Source organism: Haliaeetus albicilla, chromosome 27 (genome assembly GCF_947461875.1).
Source record: "Haliaeetus albicilla chromosome 27, bHalAlb1.1, whole genome shotgun sequence".
NCBI classification, from domain to species: Eukaryota; Metazoa; Chordata; class Aves; order Accipitriformes; family Accipitridae; genus Haliaeetus; species Haliaeetus albicilla.
In genome coordinates, this window is record NC_091509.1 from 17,091,886 (window position 1) to 17,113,330 (window position 21,445).

Below are 21,445 nucleotides of genomic sequence, written 5' to 3' on the forward strand. Positions count from 1 at the left end.
TTTTTTTTTTTTTTTGTAATGGTCTCCTGAGAAGAGCACTTCTCCAGAGCGCAGCAGAATTGCTATATCCTTATTGTGTTGAATATGGTAGATGATACTTGAATGTATTTTGGCTTTTAGACTTTAACGAGTTTTAAGATGAGACGGGATGTTTGATCATCTCATCTGAGTGCTGTAAAATCTGTCCCTTCAAGCCAAACAAACCCACTAGTAAATACAATTAGTGTATTCTCTAATACACTTCCACAAAGTCATGAAAAAGCCAAATGTCGTCAGACAGATGAGTCTGGGAAGTGTTGACTGATAAGGTATCAAAGTGACACATTGACCACTAATTAATGTAGTTCATACTTGCAGTCAAGTCTCATTTTCCTTTACTTTTCTCCCTGGGAATGTCACATGGAAACATGAAATGTCTTGCATGAGTGAAATTTTGGGCTCTGCCTTGTGATCTTTGGCAATTAGTATTGCAGTGATGTTAACAAAAACAAAAAGTGCTGCTTTCCTACTGTCTGCACCACTCATTAGTTAAAATGCACGTTGCACAGGGAGCAAAAAAAGGTTTATCTTTATTGTATATAATCTAATATAAATAGCAATGCTACTTAACACGCATAGCTGAGATTAGGAACCTCTCCCTTTGCTTGGGCTGGACTGGGGGAAACAAGATCAGAGATTGCTTCATAGGAGGAGCAAAGTTACCTAAACAGACAAGACAAACTGGAACCGAGTGTCAAAATGACTTGCCTGATGTCACACAGCAGGTCAGTGACAGAGCTGGGACTGCAACAGTGACAAATTATGGGTCTGTTTGGTCTTATTCTGGGGGAAAGGAGGAAGGAAAACAAAGTCGTTTTTATGGAGCATGGTGTGCATAGCTGTTTCACACAGGCAGTAAAAACTACACTTAATTTATTCCTTCTTGTAAACTAATTTAAAGCAGAATTTCTAACACCGTTTTCTTTAATTTTATGACTTGAAAATATTTTAAATCTAGGTTTTTGCCTTAAAATTGAGACATAATTTCCCTTTCTTAAAGTGGCACAAAAATTTAAAAAATAAAAAAAGGGTTTTTTTGTGGTTGAAATGTAGATGTTCCCATCTTTATCCTTCATTCAACCTCTCCGTCAAGAGAAAAAGTGACAAAGTTTGAAGGAACCACTACTTTCTGTAAAAAATGACCTACAAAAAGAAGTGCAAGAGAAAATGAGCTCTTAAGTTCTGGCTTAAATAAGACACCTTGTGCTTGAGTTTCAATAACTCTATGTATGAGATAACTAGGATGGTCTCTATGAAATATTGTGGTGCTTTTTAAAGAGGAAGAAGAAACTATAAGCAGGCTGAATCATCGTGAAACTTCACGTATTTTTTAAAAAAATCCTATATGTTCAAAATAGCGGCTGGAGCTACTTCTGTGAATGCCTGCAGTCCCGGCACGCTGCAAGGCACTCGCTATAGAAGTCACCATTCCCTTTGCTTGGAGGACGCTCCCTGAGATAAGAGATGGCGAGTTTCTTTAGAAGAAGATGAAGCTCGAGCCTGCTGCATGGGTCACATCTGCAGGACTGAACTCACGCTGAGGTGTGCCCTGCAGACGACGCCGGCCAGGCCGGGGCCCGCGGCCTTCCTCATCCTCACGGTGTCTGCAGCCAGCCCAGGGCGAAGAGGCCGGAGGAGGCTCCTGGAGAGCCGATCTGCAGTTTCTCTCTTGCCAAGTAAACAGAAGAGACCACACAGGCTGACCAGGAGTTTCGTCTGCTACTGCGGGGAAAGGCTCTCCCTCAGGCGGAGGCCGATGGCCCTCGCCTTTGGCCCTCGTTCAGCGGAGCACGAACGCAGGTGCTCTGGGTCCCGCCTCGCGCGGATGAAGTCGGCTGCTGAGCCTGTGCTTCTAAACGCTTCTGGCCGAAAAAGGCTGAAAAAACGGGGTGCGCCTTCCCCTACCAAGCTCGGAGAGGGGGGCTGCCCTGCCCCTCCGCCTCAGGCCCGGCCACGTTGCCCTGACAGGACGGACTGCTTCCCGGGTGCGGAGCCCGGGACAGCCCCACCGCTCGGCGGCCCCTATGGAAGGGAGTCGAGCCGGCCAGGGCTGCGCGGCCGCCGGGGCATGGCTGGACCGGGGGGGGGGGGGGCAGCGCCGCGGACCACCACCCCCTCCCTCCCCGCCTCCGGGCCGCCTACCTCGGCGGGGCTCTGCCCCCGCCGTGCAGCCGCTGTGGGCCCCGGGCGGAGCGGCCCCAGCGCCCGCTCCCCGGCCAATGAGCAGGGAGGCAGGGGCCGAGCCGGCCGCGCTATAAGAGCCGGGGCGGCCGGGGAGGCCGCAGTCCCTCAGCGAGGCCGTCGGGCGGGAGCCGCGTTTCCTCTCAGCGGGAAGGACCGTGTGGTGCCACCATGTGCGGTGAGTGACGCGGCCGCGGCTGCCGCCCCTCGCCCGGCCGTCGGGGCCCGCCGCAGCCCTTCGTTTAGCGGGCGGGAGGGAGGGAGCTGGGGGGTCTCCAGCGGCCGCGGCGGGGGTCGCTGGTTAGGAGCGAGGTGCCCGCGGACGACAAGCGGGCTGTACCCGGGGCCGGCCGCCTCTTCTGCCGGGGTGCGGGACGAGGGCTGCTTTGTCCCTGAACCGAGGGGGGTCGGGCTGCCCCGCCGTGACAGCGGGTCCCGGGGCTGCGGAGCCCCGCCGGCGCTGTCCCCCCCGCGGCGGGTTCCTTCGGGACCGGCCCCGCCGCATCCATTTTGTGGCGTTGGGAAGGGAGAATGACCGGCTCTTGCGGTGACGGCAGGTAAAGGTAAAGCTCCTCCGCCCGCCCCCATCTCCCAAGGAAAGGAGATTGCCTTTCTCTTCCCCACAGCTTCGTCTCTCTGTCCCCTCCGCGTCCCCCGGCTTGTCCCTAGGTCCTGTGATCGGAAAACGTCCCGTTCCTGCAGCCGGGCTGTCTTGGCTGCTTCCTTAACCTTTGCTCCTCCTGGTCCAGATGCCCCAGCGCATCGCTGCTTGGGCTGATGCACAGGCCGCTGGATGCGCTTGGCTCCGTCTTTGCTCTTCCAGGACTAGGGGTTAGTTGTGACTCAGTTCCCAACTGCGGCGGTAGGAAGAGTTTGTGGTTTTCAAACAAAGGCTGTGAGGGAGCTTAATTCGTAGCTGATGTGAGTTTATTCACCTACCTTTATGTAATAAAGATGAGATGGTGAAGATAATACTTACATCATGCATACAATTGCTTAGGTATGGTTTGGATCAGATTAAAATCCAAGTGCGGGTCCAGAGGCTGCTAATGCAATGTATTTTAGTTGCGGAGGAAATTTTAGTGAAACGTCACCTACCCCTTTACTGAAACCTCCCCACAGGTCTGGAAGGATACTTGTGTTGGCAGTAGAAAAATTTGTGCTTGTACTTCTTCGCCATCATGAACAAAACCTCTTTTGTGAGACGCAGACTGAAAGTGAGTTGAGTTACTGCTCCCAAAAATGTACTTTCTGAGCTAGATATCTTTTCCCTGCCTCCACATCCTCTTTAACTCTAACCTCAGAAAGAGCAAGGAGTCCAGTAAGCCTCTTTCACTTGAATGGAAACACGAGGTGATATTGTTTCAGCTCCTACGTGACCCTCAGGTCGCTATCAATGAGACAAACTTGGTGTCTTCTAAACAAAAGCCCTTCAGGTGAAAGACTTGGCTCAGTGCCTAAGCAAACCAAAGATATTGGTGGCAAGCACTAAGCAGTGAGACATGTAATGGTAATATCAAAAACTTAGCATATCTGGGCTGTATATTGATTGGGAAATGAGGGTGTTAACAGTGTTAAATGAGTTTGGTAAAACGTCTAGCTTGGGGTGGAGTGACTGAGTCAGTATGAAATGGCAAAGGAGCAGCAGTTCATGAAGTGCGGTGAGAGTAGTGCTAGTTTTCTTCCCATCAACATTTGGAGACTTTATACATGACATTTGCTATCATGAAAGATGTCCCATATCTTCCTTGCTATGCTGATGTGCTGTAGGAAGTGCAGGAGTTCTTGAGGTTGCAACCAACAGTTTCTGAATTACTTTTTTGTTTGTTTGTTTTTATTTTTGCATATCTTTCCAGGTTTAAGTGTCAAAAATATGTCCTGTTGTGTTTTCTCTGACTTCAGGTAGCACATGAAGATTTAAACGCATTGTTTTCTGTTTTGAAAATACATAGGTCATTAAATACTGCCATAAACATGCTCTTTAGGAAACAAAGTTGAGATGTTATCACACTCGCATGTGAGAAGACTATAGCAAAAGTAGGCAGGTTTAAAAACCAGGTAAGATGCTCTTAAACTGATGATCTACCTATTTTAAATCAAAATTATTTTCATCAGGATATGAAATTGAGACTTTCTCAAAGCTAAGTTTCTGGCATCAACAATGTGCTTACCACAGTAGAGGCAAATCAGTTTTGTTCAAACTTCAAGTATAGGCTGCCCCCTTCTTGATTTTGGTGGAGTCTTGCAATTGCAAGAGTTCTTGTGGATTTTTCCCACAAAAAAATCCTCAATGTACTTTTCCTTTTCTTGATGCTCTGCTTGCAATCCTGAAAGGGAAAGGAGAAACTCTAAACTCTTGATATGCACGTAAAGGGAGAGCCTTGCTTTCAGTGTTTGCACCTGATTAAAGCTGGCTTTAGTAATGTTTTAACAACCTTCTGTTTCTGAGTATCTGATTCTAAAGGTAAGGCACACATGATTGACCTAGTTCATGCTTCTATGCAAACTCTGTAATTATGGAAAGTTATAAACTAGATTTAGCATTTGGATCAAGAGAGCAATGCCCTAGAAAAACACTTCTTAAATGCCTTCATTGGATTCTATGTATGTATGACTTAGGAAAGTATTTCATTGCTAGTGTTACGCTGACAAATAAATATTACCTTACTTGGTACATATCACCACAGTATTGCATTAGCTTAGCGAGTACTTGAGTTCTCATTGGAGAGGAGAGATGCAAGCTCTGGAAATGGCATCTGATGGCTTGGGGAGGCCATTATAAAGTAACTTGCGAGCATCACAAAACTCTCTTATCACAGGTATAATTCAACTAAGATTCAGTCATATTGGTTTGCTTCCAGAAGGAATTAAGCTACAAGAAGTCTTTATTGAGAGTTGTTTCTATATGAGTTGAGCAATGTGCTCTAAATCTAGCCAAAAAGATGACTGAGTAGGGAAGAAAATATGCAAGTGGGTAAATCATGAAACAGAAAAGTACTAGAGAAACGGTGCTAAGAGTAAGATTCATTTCCTTTAACTGAAAGTGTTTATAATATATTCCTTGAGAAGTCAGGCTGCAGCTTTTGCTTTCATTGTAAATGGCCTCTGGTGACTTCTGTGTCTTCTAATTCACGTGTGTGGAAGCACAGCTACAGTTCCCTGGAAACAAGGATCTTTTTAACAATTGCAGCACAGTGGTAGCATTGTAAGGACTGTCCCGAAGGAAGGTTCTTCCTGGAGCTCTGTGTAGTCAAAGATGCCACATGGAACATGCAAGGCTGATGCGTCTCGAATACATTGTGAAATCTGGCCTAGAAAGTAGAGCTGGATCTGAAAAGAGGTGTGTAGCAATGTTTTGGAATGATGTTGAGAAATTTGTATTGAAGAAGTTGAAGAATACTGCTCTTGAGGTTCGTGGTTAGTGCCAGAGGACAGTAAATATCTGTCTGGAAGAATGATCAACAAGCTCTCAATCTGAAGTGACTATATAACTGGAGACATTATTTTTCAAAGAGTCCGCAAAGAAAGTATTTAGCTGTTCAAATTCCCTAATACCTCTTCAAATGCAACTATTGTCTTAATATCTCCATTAATGTTGGATGCTTTACAAATAATTAGGCTGGGCTCCTCATAAATCTCACTTCTGTAGAAGAGGAGCATTTGCCGCCCTTTAATCCTTCCAAAATAAATTCAGAGACCAATGTAATAGTCTCTTAGTCTCTCTGTCAGATCAACAGCATTAATGGCTTAAATCCAGTGGGGTAACCAAATTCACAACGATATTTATAAGGGAGATTTATTGGTGTATCATTGTAACAGCTTTTTCACTACAGCCATTTACAGTTCAAAAGCCTTAATTGAAGGGGAAGAGGGTGTTAAATTTCAAACAAAGGCTTTCTCTATTTAAAACACTTGCTTGGTCTGAACTGCTTATCTGTTGAGCTCAGAGTCTGTTTTTTTGCTAACTGTAGTCTCTAGTCCTGACTTGTTGCTTGGAGAAACTGTTGAAACAGTGAAATTAGGTGTTTCTGTTTTATTGGGATACAGATCTGCAAGAGTTGATAAAAGGGCCTAATCTATCCTTATAAATGTAGAAGTACCAGGAAGAGCAGTAGGCAGAGAAAAGGAGTGGTTGTGTTTTCCTTTGCAGGTGACCTTTTTATTACACCTTCTCTAAAGGTAAAACAACATCCCCCAAACTCCTTCTTAATGAAAAAATGCTTGTGTACTTTTGCCTTCCAAAAAAAAAAAAAAAAAAAAAAAATTGTGTGGGGGTGGAGGTGAGGGGGAACCAACCCCAAAACTAAAAAAAAACACTTCTTGGTTGATGACTGGTCTATTCAAGAGAAGAGGTATCAGACTTGAAGACTCTTCCAAGCTCTGTTTGCCGAGTAGGCAAGGAGTGAGTTCACGTCTTTCCTAATAATGACTCTTAAGAGTTGACCTGAGTAACACGGAGCAAGCAAGCGATCTTATGTCTCTGTTGAGTTGGGTTTGGCAGGCAGCATTGTGTTGAGGCAGCGCAAAGGGTGAATGCTTGTTTTTTGGGTGACCCTGGTTTTGTATCTTCTGTTTCTTTCCTTTGTTGTCCTACTCTTTTGACTGCTGCCCTTTCTTTATGTTTTCTTCTCTTGTCTTTTCCTGCTGAAGTGACTGCTGTATGCAGGATTAAGCTGGAGCCTTTCAGAAATGGATGTCTTGCCTAGTACCTACCCGTGGGTATTTAAGGCCATGACTTTGATTACAAAAGTCTCCTTGTGTTAGTACTGGTGAATATATTCCTTCTTTGAATATCTGGATATGAAATAGATCACAATGTTCCCATTTTCAGCTGTGGTTTTCATGAAAGTAGATATTTTTTAAGCTCTCTCAACTGTTTAACTCTTGGTGGGTAACATGAGGAGAGCGAAACTGGCCAGGAAAGTGTATGTGTTGTGTGGTGAAAATGAGGGCCCTGAGTCCTTTATTGTATTTGAACTCTTTCCATTTCAAAACCCAGTAGGAAGAATTGTACTAAATGGGAAGTTGGGTCCCCCTAGGACCTCTCTGTGATACTAGTTTTAAAGGATTTTAAACTGAGTCTGAAGGGATGCAAACTCTAAAAAAAAACTTTGCTCCTTTTTTTCCCCCTTCCCCTTTTCTCTTTAAACAGGAATTTTTGCTTATCTAAACTACAGAGTGCCTCGGACTCGGAAGGAAATATTTGAAACCCTGATAAAAGGATTACAGAGACTGGAATACAGAGGATATGACTCTGCAGGTATGTAAACTAACTCAACAAATGAATTTTAGCATCCAATAGCTACTTATGTAACTTTTGGGGTACCTTCAACTTCTGTGTGTTGGATTTTTCTTTTTTTATCCTGCTGATCAAAAGATCAGAACTAATCACCTTGATTCATGGAGTTTCTTAAGCTTTCCTCAGGACTTTAAATCGGGTATTTATTTCTGTAATCAGATGGTGATTGAGGTTTAGTACACATAACCAAAGCAAACAGGGTGTGAGGAAGAAGACATCCATACAGAGTCATGTAGTTTGTGCCTCAGCCTTTTTTGTGCATGTGAGTCTGAGTGAAAGGACGAGGAATATTAAACTTGTCTTTAAATTTGAGTTGGCTAATTTCATTGAGCAAAATATATTGGTCTGTCTTCATGTAAAATTTGAGATGGCTCATGTATATTTTCATCTATGCAGTGGATATAGACTTCATCTAGTTTGTTTTAAACACACACAGGTCTAGCGACAGACTTCAAGTATATCCCTTTGAAGGATAATTTAAAAATAATTTTTTCACTTGTTTGTATTTTCTCAGCCTTTTTTTCATCCAGTGTGTTTCATGCTTTAAATAACACCTATGACTGTGTCCTATACTGTAGGAGTGGCAATTGATGGAAATAATGATGAAGATAAAGAAAGGTTCATCAAACTAGTTAAGAAAAGAGGAAAAGTGAAGGCCCTGGAAGAAGAGTTGTACAGTAAGTGTCTTAAAAATCACCCCTTTACTTTGGCCTCCCAGTCAGATTATCATCTGCATCTCAGCAGAAAGTCAGACCATGAAATTACAGTTACAATTTTGTACCAGAAATAACTGCATTGTGTAATCCAGTGGCAGTTAAATTGTCCCCCAAATCTTCACTTGAAGAGCAAGCTGATCTTTAGGTATAGTGCTGTGAAATTATCAGTCTACTCTCCCCTCTTTTGATTGCTTCTTTGTTCAAGACCTGGGCCCTGTTGGTGCTTACTTAAATGATTTCTGTGCTTGGTAGCTGAAACATTGAAACATGGACTCTGACAGAATTTACAACCATTTAAGCAGCTGGCCATCATCACAATCTGCTCTATGCAGTGCTTCCATCTGTGAAGAACTGAAGTTGTGTTTTAATACGTTTACATTATGATTTGTAGTAATGTGGTCTGTTAGCCTAACTGTTAGTATTGGCTGAAAATGCTCATCTTGGCAAACAAAGTTTTAATCACAGTAGCTTGAACTATCTGAAGTGTAATATCAAGAAAGCAAATGGTTTAAAAGCAAGCCAGAAGATAACTTTTAGATTTTTGCCTCTAGGAATTCTCTTAGTGTTTTACTAGTTGTGTGTGTGAGAGAGAGAGACTCAACTTTAAATATTCAGTAAACTGAATTTCTTGTGTATAGAACAAGATGACCTGGATTCAAAAGCAGATTTTGAAACACATTTTGGAATTGCTCATACTCGCTGGGCGACCCATGGAGTACCAAGTGCAATAAACAGTCACCCTCAGAGATCAGATAAAAGGAATGGTATGTAATCTCTGCAGCACTCTGGATCTGTATGAATTTGAAATGGTTCAGTCCACATAGTACATATGTTCTCTGTTCTTACTAGTGTTATGGCATCTATGTTGTATGCTAGGGCTAAGCTGTTGCCATTCTATCTAGTTTAGACACTTTCACAATAAAAGAGCTTCTTCTGAGGCAAAAATAACACTGTGAAAGATTAATCAGATCTGTTCTCTGAAAATTGATGCACGTTAGTCAAAGTAAAACATTCTTGTTTTAAAAGGTAAGGCTCTGAAAATGTAAATGCATCAATATCGTCTGGGCTGGAAAAGGGAGATTTTGTGTCGTTTTTCACTTGAGGTGGCTTGGTGCTATTCTACTGGGTGTAGTTTAAAACTGTCTTAATGATTTGGAACAACCTTTGTATGCCGTCAGAATTTGTAAGCTTCTCCTTTCTGTTGTCCATGTTGTGATAAACTAGGTCTGAAAGCTATAGCAGGTAGTTTCTAGTGTACTTCTAAGATTTTTTTCCCTCTAATTTTGTGTTCTAAGTTAATTATCTTAATTTTTTATTACTCATGAATATATATATTTTTTTTCCTTTTAGAGTTCGTTGTTATCCATAATGGAATCATCACAAATTATAAGGACCTGAGAAAATTTCTGGTGAGTCTGTGGCAACTTGATTCTAAAACTAGAAAGTAAATGTTCTGCTAACTACCGTCAGATCTTTCATTACTTTGTTAGAATCTGAATTCAAGTTTCTTGATATCATCTATAAATAGTAGTTTGAAGCAGTCTGGCTAATAAAGATACTTGGGAGCTGGTGAAGTGCAATATGTTCTTGTAATCCTAAATGCAAAGTACTTACAAGTAGAGTAGCAATTTGTGCTCAAATTCTTTGAGAGCATGTATGGAGCGGGCTCCCTCCTCTTTCTTATTGCTTGACAGATGCTAAGCAAGTCTTACTACATGTCTTGTTAAAGTATTTCTGAAAGAGTAGCTGTGACAGGATAAGTCTTTATATTTTGTCTATAGTGATATATATTCAGTAGTGCAGTGTAGTGCTCCAGGCAGTGTCTTACTGTGCAGTTTCTGGTGGGAGGCAGCTGAGAGGCTTTTCAGTGTTTCTTGTCTGAGGATGAAAACACTTTTTACTCTTCTATATGATATTTCAGGAGAGCAAAGGCTATGAATTTGAATCTGAAACAGATACAGAAACGATCCCCAAATTGATTAAATACATGTATGACAACAGAGAGAGTGAGGACACCAGTTTTTCAGCCTTGGTAGAAAGAGTTATTCAACAGTTGGTAAGTGGGAAGTTCTTTTTTTCCTGTACTACCACATAAGCTATTTGTGGGGTTCCTTAGTATTCTGCATTGCTGCATTTATGCATTTAGATCTTCTGCAGGATTCCTTAGAAGGTGCTGCAAATAATGCTTTTTGGCCTCTAAACAATGCTTAATGGACCAAGAAATGAGATTAAAATTTTGGAAACTTCAAAGGCTTTTCAATGGTAAATCTTTAAATTGCACTAGCAGTGGGTTTGGTGGTGTGTTTTGGTTTTTTTGTTTTTTTTTTTTTTAATAATAAGAGATTATCGCAGCTTTTTAATGAAGCAGCTTAATTAAAAGAAATTAATAGGAGCCTCTGGGGGTTTAAATCTTTCATAAAGGGCAGTGTGTTCTTAAAGGCTATTTTGATCATGTTGAAACACTGCTGTGATTCAAGTTTTTCTAATAATATGCCTTGGCTCCCATATTTGGAAATAGATCTAACAAGCTGTACTGATTCGTGGTGTAGCTGGTTTCTAGAGTGTGAGGTGGAAATCTACTGTTACTTAGTATGTGAACGCTTAAAAACTTCGATAGATGCATTGCAAACTTGGAGAAAGCTTGCTTTGTTTCCTGCCCCAGTCTCCAGGCAGATGTTTTCCCTCCCCTTCCTGCAGTTTCTTACACTCTTTTCACCTCCCCTTTCTCCTCTCTAAAGCAGCTCTGTAGGATTCCCCTAGAGCAGGGCTGGAATACACATGAAGTAAAGACCTGTATGGGTCAAGAGGGAATAGTGGTGCAGCCACCTGGTTGAGGGAAGGGTGACTTCACCTGACCGCAGAACAAGAGCAGAGTAGTCTGACTGGAGTCCCTGCGAGAGGAGTGAATGTTACCATCTCTCTTCTGTTTGCGAGGTTGGGGGGCTTTCACTCCTGCTTTTGGAATACTCCTCAAGTTTGCAAGCTGTGTTAATTCTATAGAGGGGTTGATTGTGTGTTCCTGGTTTTGTTCTTGCATTGCGGATTTTGGGGGTTTTTTTTGGTGGAGGGTTGGGTTTTTTAAAAAAAAAACCAACACATTAGTGAGAGTTTGCTGCTTAAACTGGAAGTAGTAACTCCAAAACTGTAGCTGAAAATGCACAATAAAATGCAGCTACATGCACATTCTCATTAAAAGTCTTACTAAAAGTGAACATCTAACAGTCTTCATGTTGATAACAAGTAACATCCTGGAGATTCTCTTAACCCTTGCATTAGAAGATAGTGGTTTTATTTATAAAGAGAGGCTAAGTGCTCACTTCCTCATCTTTCAGCTGTTGCACTGTTACGTGCATGTTAGCTTGTTCTGTTCTGTGACCAATTCCTTTAAAGGTGCAGTCTGCCCTCCAGGAAGAGATTCCTGATAGTAGTAAAGAGCTTTCCTTTACAGCCCCCTCAGGAAGGCGGGCCCCAGTTTAATGAGATGCAACTAATTGAGATAAGTTGTTTAGGATTTTTTTTTTCCTCTTGTGTTTGCATTGTTTCCAGGAAGGTGCTTTTGCATTGGTTTTCAAGAGCATCCATTACCCAGGTGAAGCTGTTGCTACCAGGTTAGTAAAACTCCATTTTATACATAATTCATGCTTTTTTAGGTTTAAAAAAAATGCTAACATCTCTTAAAAAAAAAAAACAACCTAGAATACTGATGTTTAAAGTGCTTAATTAACCAAAACTCTGAATGTAGACAGCTGCACTAAGTGCAGCAAAGCTCTGCTGAGCATCTCTTCAACTGGCTATTAAATATAACTGAATTTGAGCTGTACTGACTGCCGGTCACAGAATTTCCAGAGGCTTGTGTTGATTTTCTGTCATCTTTATTTTGTTTAATAAATCAACTGTGACTACTCACCTTTTGAGGATGCAAAGATGGCAGTGAAAAGTTATCAGATGATGTTTTCTTGCTTCATGCACATACAGTTTCGGTTGGAGATTGTCCAGATGACACACTCAGAAGAATGTACTACTGACAAACACATTCCCATAGTCCTTTTATCTGTTACAGTGTGTCAATAAAGAAGGTCGGTGTATCTTCTGTTTCTAAAGTTGTATTAAGAGTGTGCTAACATTTCTCCTATATCTAAAAGGGGAGGGTAAGGGTATGGTTCAATTTTACTTCATATTGAATGAAGACTAAGGTAAGTATGTTCAGGTTGGCTAAAATGCCATCATACTAATAGGTTATACAAATAGTGTTCTATAGCTGTCATAGCATTTACAAATTTTTTTTCTGTGTAAGTTCTACTTTTATTTATGACTTGGAAAACAACTTTCAGGAAATGTAAAGATATTAAAGTAGCAAGTGAAGTAGCAATGGCAAAAAAGACTGTTTTATACTACAACCAAAAAGCCCATTGCTTCTGTGGTCTAAAATGGGACTACATTAAAATTGTGAAAAAGCCAGCTGTACCATCACTCTAACTGGAGAACATCTTCTGAAATGAACTATTCTATATGTAGTGCAGGTTTGGGTTTTTGGGAGTGAGGGGATTAAGAGAAGCTAAACTTGTAATCTGAGGTGTTGGGTGTGTGTGAATTACTCTCTTATTCCTGTGAGGTATACATAATTTTTTAATAAGCTCTTCAGTGTGGCATCTGACCCATATAATTAAAAAGTGATCTTAATATTCTACAGTTTCAGAGGTGCAGTAGTGATGGTTGACATTTCTGAATTTAAAAGGGTAAAAGGTGGAACAGTATTTCCATAGTGAAGAATACTGGAGCTTATTGCTGGCTCACTTCAGAGGCAGAGTAAGCTTTGCTTAAAAATGGTATTCAAATTGGTGCCTGTGCTAGGCTGTTTTGTGATTACTGGAAGGAAAACAACTAGTTCATATACATTTTCCTCTACCTGGGTGTAGTTCATGGGGAAAGAATCACCAAGGCATATGGCACTTATTCATATAATAATATTTGGCAAATCTTACAGAAACAACCAAGTTTATATAAATCCTGCCATGTAATGGCTTTAGGATCAGGGTTGAGGAGAATCTTCCTATTTAGGAAGCTAGATGGGATATTGCCTTTAAGCTTCACAGATGTCCTTTGACTTCTTTGTATGCACCTTTCTCTTCATAAACTTGTGTGTTTTCCCTTTGTAGGAGAGGGAGTCCTTTGCTCATTGGGGTTAGAAGCAAGTACAAGCTCTCCACTGAACAGATTCCTGTTTTATATAGAACGTGTAAGTTGATAAATCCAATTAGATTATTTTTAAGAACTAAAATTGTTGTTACTTTAGGATTAGAAATTAGGTTAATTGGTCTTTGTACTATAAAACTACCAGCTGATGCCCCAATTAGCTTTTTAGCTGAGGATATTATATTTTTATACTACTGAATGCGTAGTTCATGTAAAAGTCCCATCCCCCCAAAATACTTGTGTAACTGTGATACCTTGAAAATGTATAGTCTGTAATCCCTAACTTGAACAGATCTGGTTTTGCATTTAAAGTATCTCATTTCTTTAATAGGCAACATTGAGAATGTGAAGAACATATGCAATTCACGAATGAAAAGACTGGACAGCTCTACCTGCCTTCATGCTGTTGGGGATAAGGCAGTAGAATTCTTCTTTGCTTCAGACGCAAGGTAGTGAAAGTACTTAAACAAAAACAGTATTTTGATGCTTAGAAGTGAGGTAGTTCTGGAAATAATGCTGTCTTGCTGCTGTACAATTGTTTTCTGATAGAATAGCTTCTAATCCAGGTAACTTCATAAAGCCCCCAGGCTAAGGCACTTGAAAAATGTGAAGGCTTGACATCAGCATTTGAACTACAAACAAGTGCAATATCTGCCAATTGCTAACCTCTATATAAAATACATCCGGTGTAGGAAGGTAAGTTGGGTACAAATAGGCACTATCAGCTGAGTATTTTGGCAGACTATAGGTTAGTCTGGCTTTTGGCATTTTAATCCAGCTATCAGAGGAGGAAATAGTGGTGTGGTTCCAAACTTAGCAGGAACCTGGGCATCAGGTATGCATTTATCTCAGAAACAAGATTGTGACCTTAGGGGTCCATCAGGGACACAGGGAGGCAAGATCAGATCAGCAGCAACTTGCTGATGAGAGATGCCGTGGTTCCCCAGCCTTCTGCTCCGGGTTCCTGTGAGAGTGCAGGAGGAGCAGCAGATGGAGCCATTTCCTTTAAGATGGCTCTATCTGTAGTTATGTCCAAAAGGAGAAGAGGGGCTGGAAGTGCTGTGTGACGTATTTAATTGCTTTGAGGAGTGCTGCTACCAACTCTTACTGACATGTCAGGTTTGTCTTGCTTCTGTTTTTTCTGTAGTGCTATCATTGAGCACACCAACAGAGTAATTTTCTTAGAAGATGATGACATTGCAGCGGTAACTGACGGGAAGCTTTCAATTCACCGTCTCAAGCGTTCAGCTAGTGACGATCCTTCCCGGGCCATCCAAACCTTGCAGATGGAATTGCAGCAAATCATGAAGGGTAGGTTGAAACATCTGTAAACAGCTGTCATCAAAGATGGATAGTTACTGACTGTTTGTGTAGTAGATAAGGCAGAAAACTGCTAATTTGTTGTGAAAATGACCTGGTTTTTGGCTGTTTGTACTGGAAGCTGACAATTCCAAGCTTTACGACCAAGGAAGATGTGCGGTATGGGACTCTACCCATTTTTAGCCTTGGAAAAGTCCTAGATACTTCTGTTCATCTCAATATTTAATGAAAATGTAACTAATGTTACCATGTTGTTGTAGTTGTTGGCAAACTTTGACTGTAAACTAAGAACTGAAGTGGAATACAGATGTTTCCTTAAAAAGGAATTCAGTTACTTTGTCAGCGTTGGGAAATGAAACCAACCAAATAGTGCAAACTACCAATCCCTCCTTTCTTCTCGCCTATTCCTCAGTTTTTGTTTAAGCTAACACAGTCAAATTAGCTTGCTAACCCAGGTTGTCTTAAAAGTCATCTCTTGGTAACTGTAATATACTTCAAATAACAAACCTAAGCGTTACCGTGTAATGTTTTTCTAAACAGGTAACTTCAGTGCATTCATGCAAAAGGAAATTTTTGAACAACCAGAATCAGTTGTCAATACCATGAGAGGCAGGGTGAATTTCGAGAGCAGCACAGGTAACTCAGAACAGACGTTCAAGCTGCACTAAGCCTGTAAATTTTGAACGTATTAACTGGAAAATAAAATACACCATTGATATATGCTTGTTTGTTTGTTTGTTTACAGTTCTGCTGGGGGGGCTGAAGGACCATTTGAAAGAAATCAGAAGATGCCGAAGACTGATCATTATTGGCTGTGGGACCAGTTACCATGCTGCAGTAGCTGTATGTTCAGCCTTAGCTGAAATGCATATATAACTCCTAGTTGCTGGTTTTTAGACAACAGCTCTTCATTTGCTTTTTCTTCTATATCTCAAACTTCACCTTTCACTGAGGGGTCTTGCCCTTTTATTTAGTTTTCCTTTGTGCCACAATTCTTTATTAATGCTTCATTGCTCTTACCTACCATGCTAGAAATTAACTTTTTTCACCTTGGTTCTTAAAGCTCTGGTGAGCCGTAACTATCAATTTTTGTAATAAGAATCCATTTAGATTATCTCTGACTCTTAAGATGTGAAGACTTTTATGGGTGGCAATATTAACAAATATTGTGTGCTGCTTGAATACAGACTCGACAAGTATTGGAAGAATTAACTGAATTACCAGTGATGGTGGAACTTGCTAGTGACTTTCTGGATAGAAACACACCTGTATTCAGAGATGATGTGTGCTTTTTTATAAGTCAGTCAGGTGAGCTGCACTTACTGTTTGTCTTCAGTTGAGTCAAAAGTAGAAAAAATTTTGAAAAGCTAATGATTTATTACTTTCTGTACGTTGCAAGAGGATGATGGCTAATGGGCCAGATTTGTCTTGAATGACAGCTTCTTTCAGACTTGATTCAAATATATATATGAGCGAGTGCTGAAAGATTGTTTTCAGTTGCATTTTGTGTTGTGTGTGGATGCAGTTATTTAGAACACACTTGTGTAGAATTTTATGCTTTTCAGGAATCATTGCTATCTTCTGTCAATCTGAAGTCAAGATGTAAATGTTTTCCAGGTGAAACTGCAGACACTCTTATGGCCTTGAGGTATTGTAAAGAACGTCGTGCTCTAACAGTTGGCATCACAAACACAGTTGGAAGCTCCATATCCAGGGAGACTGACTGTGGTGTACATATCAATGCAGGACCCGAGATAGGTGTGGCAAGCACAAAGGTAATTGCTGTTCAGTATTTGACTTTCATACTTCAGCCCTGTGGAATCCAATTAAAATTTTGATTGTAGCATTTCAAACTGAGATTGTATTAACTCTCTGTAGCCTTAGCTGCTAAATGTTTTGTTTTGTTTGCAGGCTTATACCAGCCAATTCGTGTCTCTTGTAATGTTTGGCCTAATGATGTCTGAAGACAGAATTTCCTTGCAGAAAAGGAGACAGGAAATCATTAGCGGACTAAAATCATTGCCAGGTATATTGATATTTTGGGTTTGAGGAGGAATAGGGGATGTTGTTTAATGGGCAATATAAAATACCACGCAGAGATGTTTCTTTCTCATTTAAGTTTCACTCTCCCTCTCCTCCTGAAAGGTAGACAATAATATAAGAAAAATGGACTATTAGTTTCTGCACTAACTGCCAATTTTGCAAGTGCCCTTCCAAGAAACTTGGCAGGAAGATCAGGATTTTCATGGGTTGGGTTTTCTAATTACAATAAGGTAGTTTCGTACGAGAAATACTACTTGATCTCCCAAATTTTTAAAGCTTTTGACTTTAAATCAGGATGGATAATAGGAAACTAATTCAAGGTGACTTCTTGTGGTTTAACCCCAGCCAGCAACTAAGCACCACGCAGCTGCTCACTCACCTCCCTCACAGTGGGATGGAGGAGAGAATCAGAAGGGTAAAAGTGAGAAAACTTGTGAGCTGAGATAAAGACAGTTTAATAGGTAAAGCAAAAGCCGCACACGCAAGCAAAGCAAAACAAGGAATTCATTCACCACTTCCCATTGGCAGGCAGGCGTTCAGCCATCTCCAGGAAAGCAGGGCTCCATCACACGTAATGATGACTTGGGAAGACAAATGCCATCACTCCAAATGCCCCCCCCTTCTTTCCCCAGCTTTCTATGCTGAGCATGACGTCAGATGGTCTGGAATATCCCTTGGATCAGTTGGGGTCAGCTGTCCCGGCTGAGTCCCCTCCCAACTTCTCGTGCCCCCCCCAGCCTGCTCGCTGGTGTGGTGGGGTGAGAAGTAGAAAAGGCCTTGACTGTGTGTAAGCACTGCTTAGCAGTAACAAAAACGTCTTGGCATTATCAACACTGTTTTCAGCACGAATCCAAAACACAGCCCCATACTAGCTACTGTGAAGAAAATTAACTCTATCCCAGCCAAAATCAGCAGAGTAGTATTTAAAATGGATGTTCACAACTTCCTTTAGAATTACATATGGGATGTAATGAGCACTGCTTAAACCAATAGTTGCTTTAGATTTGTTACTATAAATAAGGCTAGAGAAAATACCCTTAAACTACAGTCAATGGATGAATCAGTTAATGGTTGAATTATATTAAGTGTATTTGTTCTAATAGATCATTAGAACATACTACTACAAGCAAACTATTTTTTCCAATTAAAAAAGTTTTTAATATGTGCTTTTTGTGTGCCCCAATAGAGATGATTAAAGAAGTCTTGTCGTTGGATGAGAAGATACATGATTTGGCTCTTGAACTGTACAAACAAAGATCACTGCTGGTTATGGGGCGTGGGTATAATTATGCCACTTGTCTGGAAGGAGCTCTGGTAGGAACCTCTCAGTATTGTTGGATGTTATTTAAAATGAGCTTTTGTGGCTTCTGCAACATAGTTTATTTCTAATATTTCATTGCAACTTAATTCTGCTGCAGTGTAACTGCTCTCTTTAACTAAAAGCATTTAGTCCTGTTGGATCGAACACATACATAAGGTGATCCTGGACACCATATCAGTTTCTTGTACATAATAAATGCAGTGTTTTATGAGTCTAAAAAAAACCCCAAACAAACAATTTAAAATGCTGACCCATTTGAAAATAACATGAGAAAAACACAATCTGATGTTCAGATGAGATGCTCATGCAGGAAACTCAAATGATGTTATGAATGTTCTGGTGGAATTGACGCATATCCATCTCTCACAGAAGTTTGAAATGTTAAAGGTAGACTGCATTAGCCAAGGTTGTACTGGGTGTTTGGTTCTTAAAGTTCCTGTTGATTACTCCATTTCTTTATCTGCAAATGCATATGCATGGCCAAGCCCTCCTTCTACCAGCAGCCTGTTAGAAATCCCAGCAGACAAGCCTGTCTGTTTTCAGTATTAACTGATCTTTGAAAATACCAACTTGATACCATATGTCTGTATTTAAGTGGCAGATATGCAGCCTTGGTGTTCTGCTTCTTGTGGCTTTTATTTCTCATCTGATTTACTAGTAACTTGATGGTATTTGCTTTTTTTAGAAAATAAAAGAAATCACCTATATGCACTCTGAAGGTATCCTGGCTGGTGAGCTGAAACATGGTCCATTAGCCCTAATAGATAAACAAATGCCTGTTATCATGGTGATAATGAAGGATCCTTGTTTCACCAAGTGCCAGAATGCTCTGCAACAGGTCACTGCTCGACAGGTAATTTGTTTGACTAATACAACGTCATAGGTAAAGAGATTGTGCATGTTGTATTGCTGCTGACTGTGCCTCAGAAGAAGGATGTATTGGTGATTCCCCCCCCCCCCCCCCCCGCTAATTATTAAGTTTTCAATAAGATGCTATATCTGCATTGTAGGCTGTCATTACAGGTTAACACCAGTAGTGAAAACTGATTGCATTTGGGTCAGTGGTTTGGGTTTTTTGTCTGTTTTGAAGCAAATGGAATAATGTTAAAACTCTACAGGGTGAAAACATTCAAGTCTCGCAAAACAGTGAATGACGAAAGTCATTATGCAACACTGGCATTGTCTTTGTTAGCTACCTGAGCATCTTCAAACAAACTACAGGCATGCTGTGAACCAATATTTCAAAGTAGTTCTAAGTCAGCTCTTCACTTAACACTGCAAAATTTTATTTTCAGGGTCGTCCAATCATTCTGTGTTCTAAAGAAGACACAGAAAGCTCAAAATTTGCCTACAAAACCATTGAGCTGCCTCATACAGTTGACTGCCTTCAAGGAATCTTGAGTGTTATTCCTCTCCAGTTGCTTTCATTCCACCTAGCTGTTCTCAGAGGATACGATGTAAGTGCTTTCTATATTTAGCACTCCAGTTACTGCAGTTTTGAACTTCCTCCTACCAGTGTAAAGCGAGAGACCCAGTTATATGGCCTATCTAACAAAGAACTATGACAATAGTTAGTGGAACTTACAGTGACTGTGGTAGTAGAGGTGGCATTTCAGTGCCAGTTCTTCAGCTATATATTTTTTTTAATCTGTATCATTCTAAAATAATTATAAAGATCATTTGCTTAGTTTGATTAGTTAAGAGTGCAGATAAGATTTAGTTCTCTGAAAAAGTCCTAAAATGTGACATTGCACTTTAACCTAAAATAGTTCAATGCTTTGTGCTGCTTAGTTTGCTGACACTGGCTAGGTGTGTCAGTTTGATAATGATGATTGCTTTGGAAAGGTACCCTGTGCAAAACAAATATGTATTTGTTAGGAGGGTTTTGGAAGCAAGGATGAATTCAACAGTGAGTCATTTTCTGCAGACCTATAGTCTCTTGTGTGTGTTCATGTGTCTAGAATAAAGCAGAACTCATTAGGAAGTCTAAAAAAAGCATGCTAAATGAACTGTCAAATGCAGAATGTCAGTATTACTCTGTCATATACTGAAAGGCTGTCTCTTCGTTCTAGGTGGACTTTCCAAGAAATTTGGCCAAATCTGTTACTGTAGAATAACAGCCAAGAACAGATGATGTTTTTGTCACCAGACCTCTGAGTTATACTTGTAGAAATGTGTTGTTCTGAATTGATAGGTACACATTTTGCTAAACAGAACTACAGTACTAACTGGAAAGCGTCAGAAGGGTTTATCTTGCAGCTTTAAAAGCTTTTGATGTGCCTTGTACCCAAGTGCTTTTGCTCACAGCAAATATTCCTCTAAGTCCTGAAATTGCCAAAGAAGATAAAAATTGTTTACACATGGTATACTGAATGAACTTTTCTACTGTGCAATATATATATACAGCTCTCTTCAGAGTAACTGTGAACAATTTTTTTTTAGCCTACACTACTTAACTAGTTTTAAAGATATAGTATTTATAACTACAATTGTATAGCTTTTTTAAGTTATTTTTTTAGTATGTTGCTTATCTGTAGCATTGGTAATGCTCAGAATGTAAATACTGAGCATGTCGACACTTGTGTACAGTTGTTAGGGCTTTTTTTCCTACTTCAGCCTCAAACTGGAAATTTGTTGTCCCTCTTCCTCCCCAGCTTCCCCTCCCCCCTTTGCACCTATGTTTTGTATTTAACCAGTCATTTGCAAAGCTCTTCTGTGGCTGTAAATTCCCATCTGTGTTTTAAATTTCTGCTTCTTTCAACTAATTATTTGAAAAGCTAGAGCAACATTTTGTTTTGTATGCCACCCCAGCTCTTATTTGTGTAAGATGTACAGTACAACAAAATAAGGGAACTGGATGTCTTTCAAGCGATATTTCTGTTTGAAGAGTGTACAATGAAATTACAATGCAATTAAAAGATTATATAATTCTTCTTCTTTTGTGGTTTGCTTGGGTTTTTTGTGGGGTGAGTTTTTGTTTGGTTTTTTTTGGTTTTTTTGTTTTTTTTTTTTAACTTGATGACTTCTCAGGTCTGAACACAGGTATACCACGGCAGTACTCTGATACAAGTTGGAGAGACAGTGTTCTCCCTGAGTCTTGCCTAAATCCTGGTATTGGAGTTCTTTGCTCTGTTTCTTAGGTTAGTTCTTTTGTGTCACACAGGTCTCCCAGGTAGGCACACCTTAGTTTTCCTTATCCAGCAGCTGTGTTTCAAAATAATGTGTCAGGTTTGGATAGCTTGCTCTTTATCACCATCTTTCTGAAGCACATGAGTACAGGAGAATTTAATTTGCTGAGTGTTTGTCAGTGTTTTGCCAGACACATACTGATAC

At 40.5% G+C, this 21,445-nt stretch overlaps 1 protein-coding gene across 1 annotated transcript; it reads left to right on the forward strand.

Moving 5' to 3' along the window:
* The first annotated feature begins 2,249 nt into the window (after nucleotides 1-2,249).
* On the forward strand, nucleotides 2,250-21,045 carry GFPT2 (glutamine-fructose-6-phosphate transaminase 2). The gene is made up of 19 exons (XM_069773029.1): nucleotides 2,250-2,398; nucleotides 7,373-7,480; nucleotides 8,098-8,196; nucleotides 8,874-8,999; nucleotides 9,586-9,644; nucleotides 10,157-10,291; nucleotides 11,782-11,843; nucleotides 13,392-13,471; nucleotides 13,760-13,877; nucleotides 14,576-14,739; nucleotides 15,289-15,384; nucleotides 15,494-15,591; nucleotides 15,936-16,056; nucleotides 16,366-16,523; nucleotides 16,660-16,774; nucleotides 17,978-18,105; nucleotides 18,798-18,965; nucleotides 19,408-19,569; nucleotides 20,185-21,045. The coding sequence occupies exons 1-19, from the start codon at nucleotides 2,392-2,394 to the stop codon at nucleotides 20,227-20,229; spliced, it is 2,049 nt and encodes a 682-aa protein (XP_069629130.1). The 5' UTR covers nucleotides 2,250-2,391; the 3' UTR covers nucleotides 20,230-21,045.
* Nucleotides 21,046-21,445: the final 400 nt, after the last annotated feature.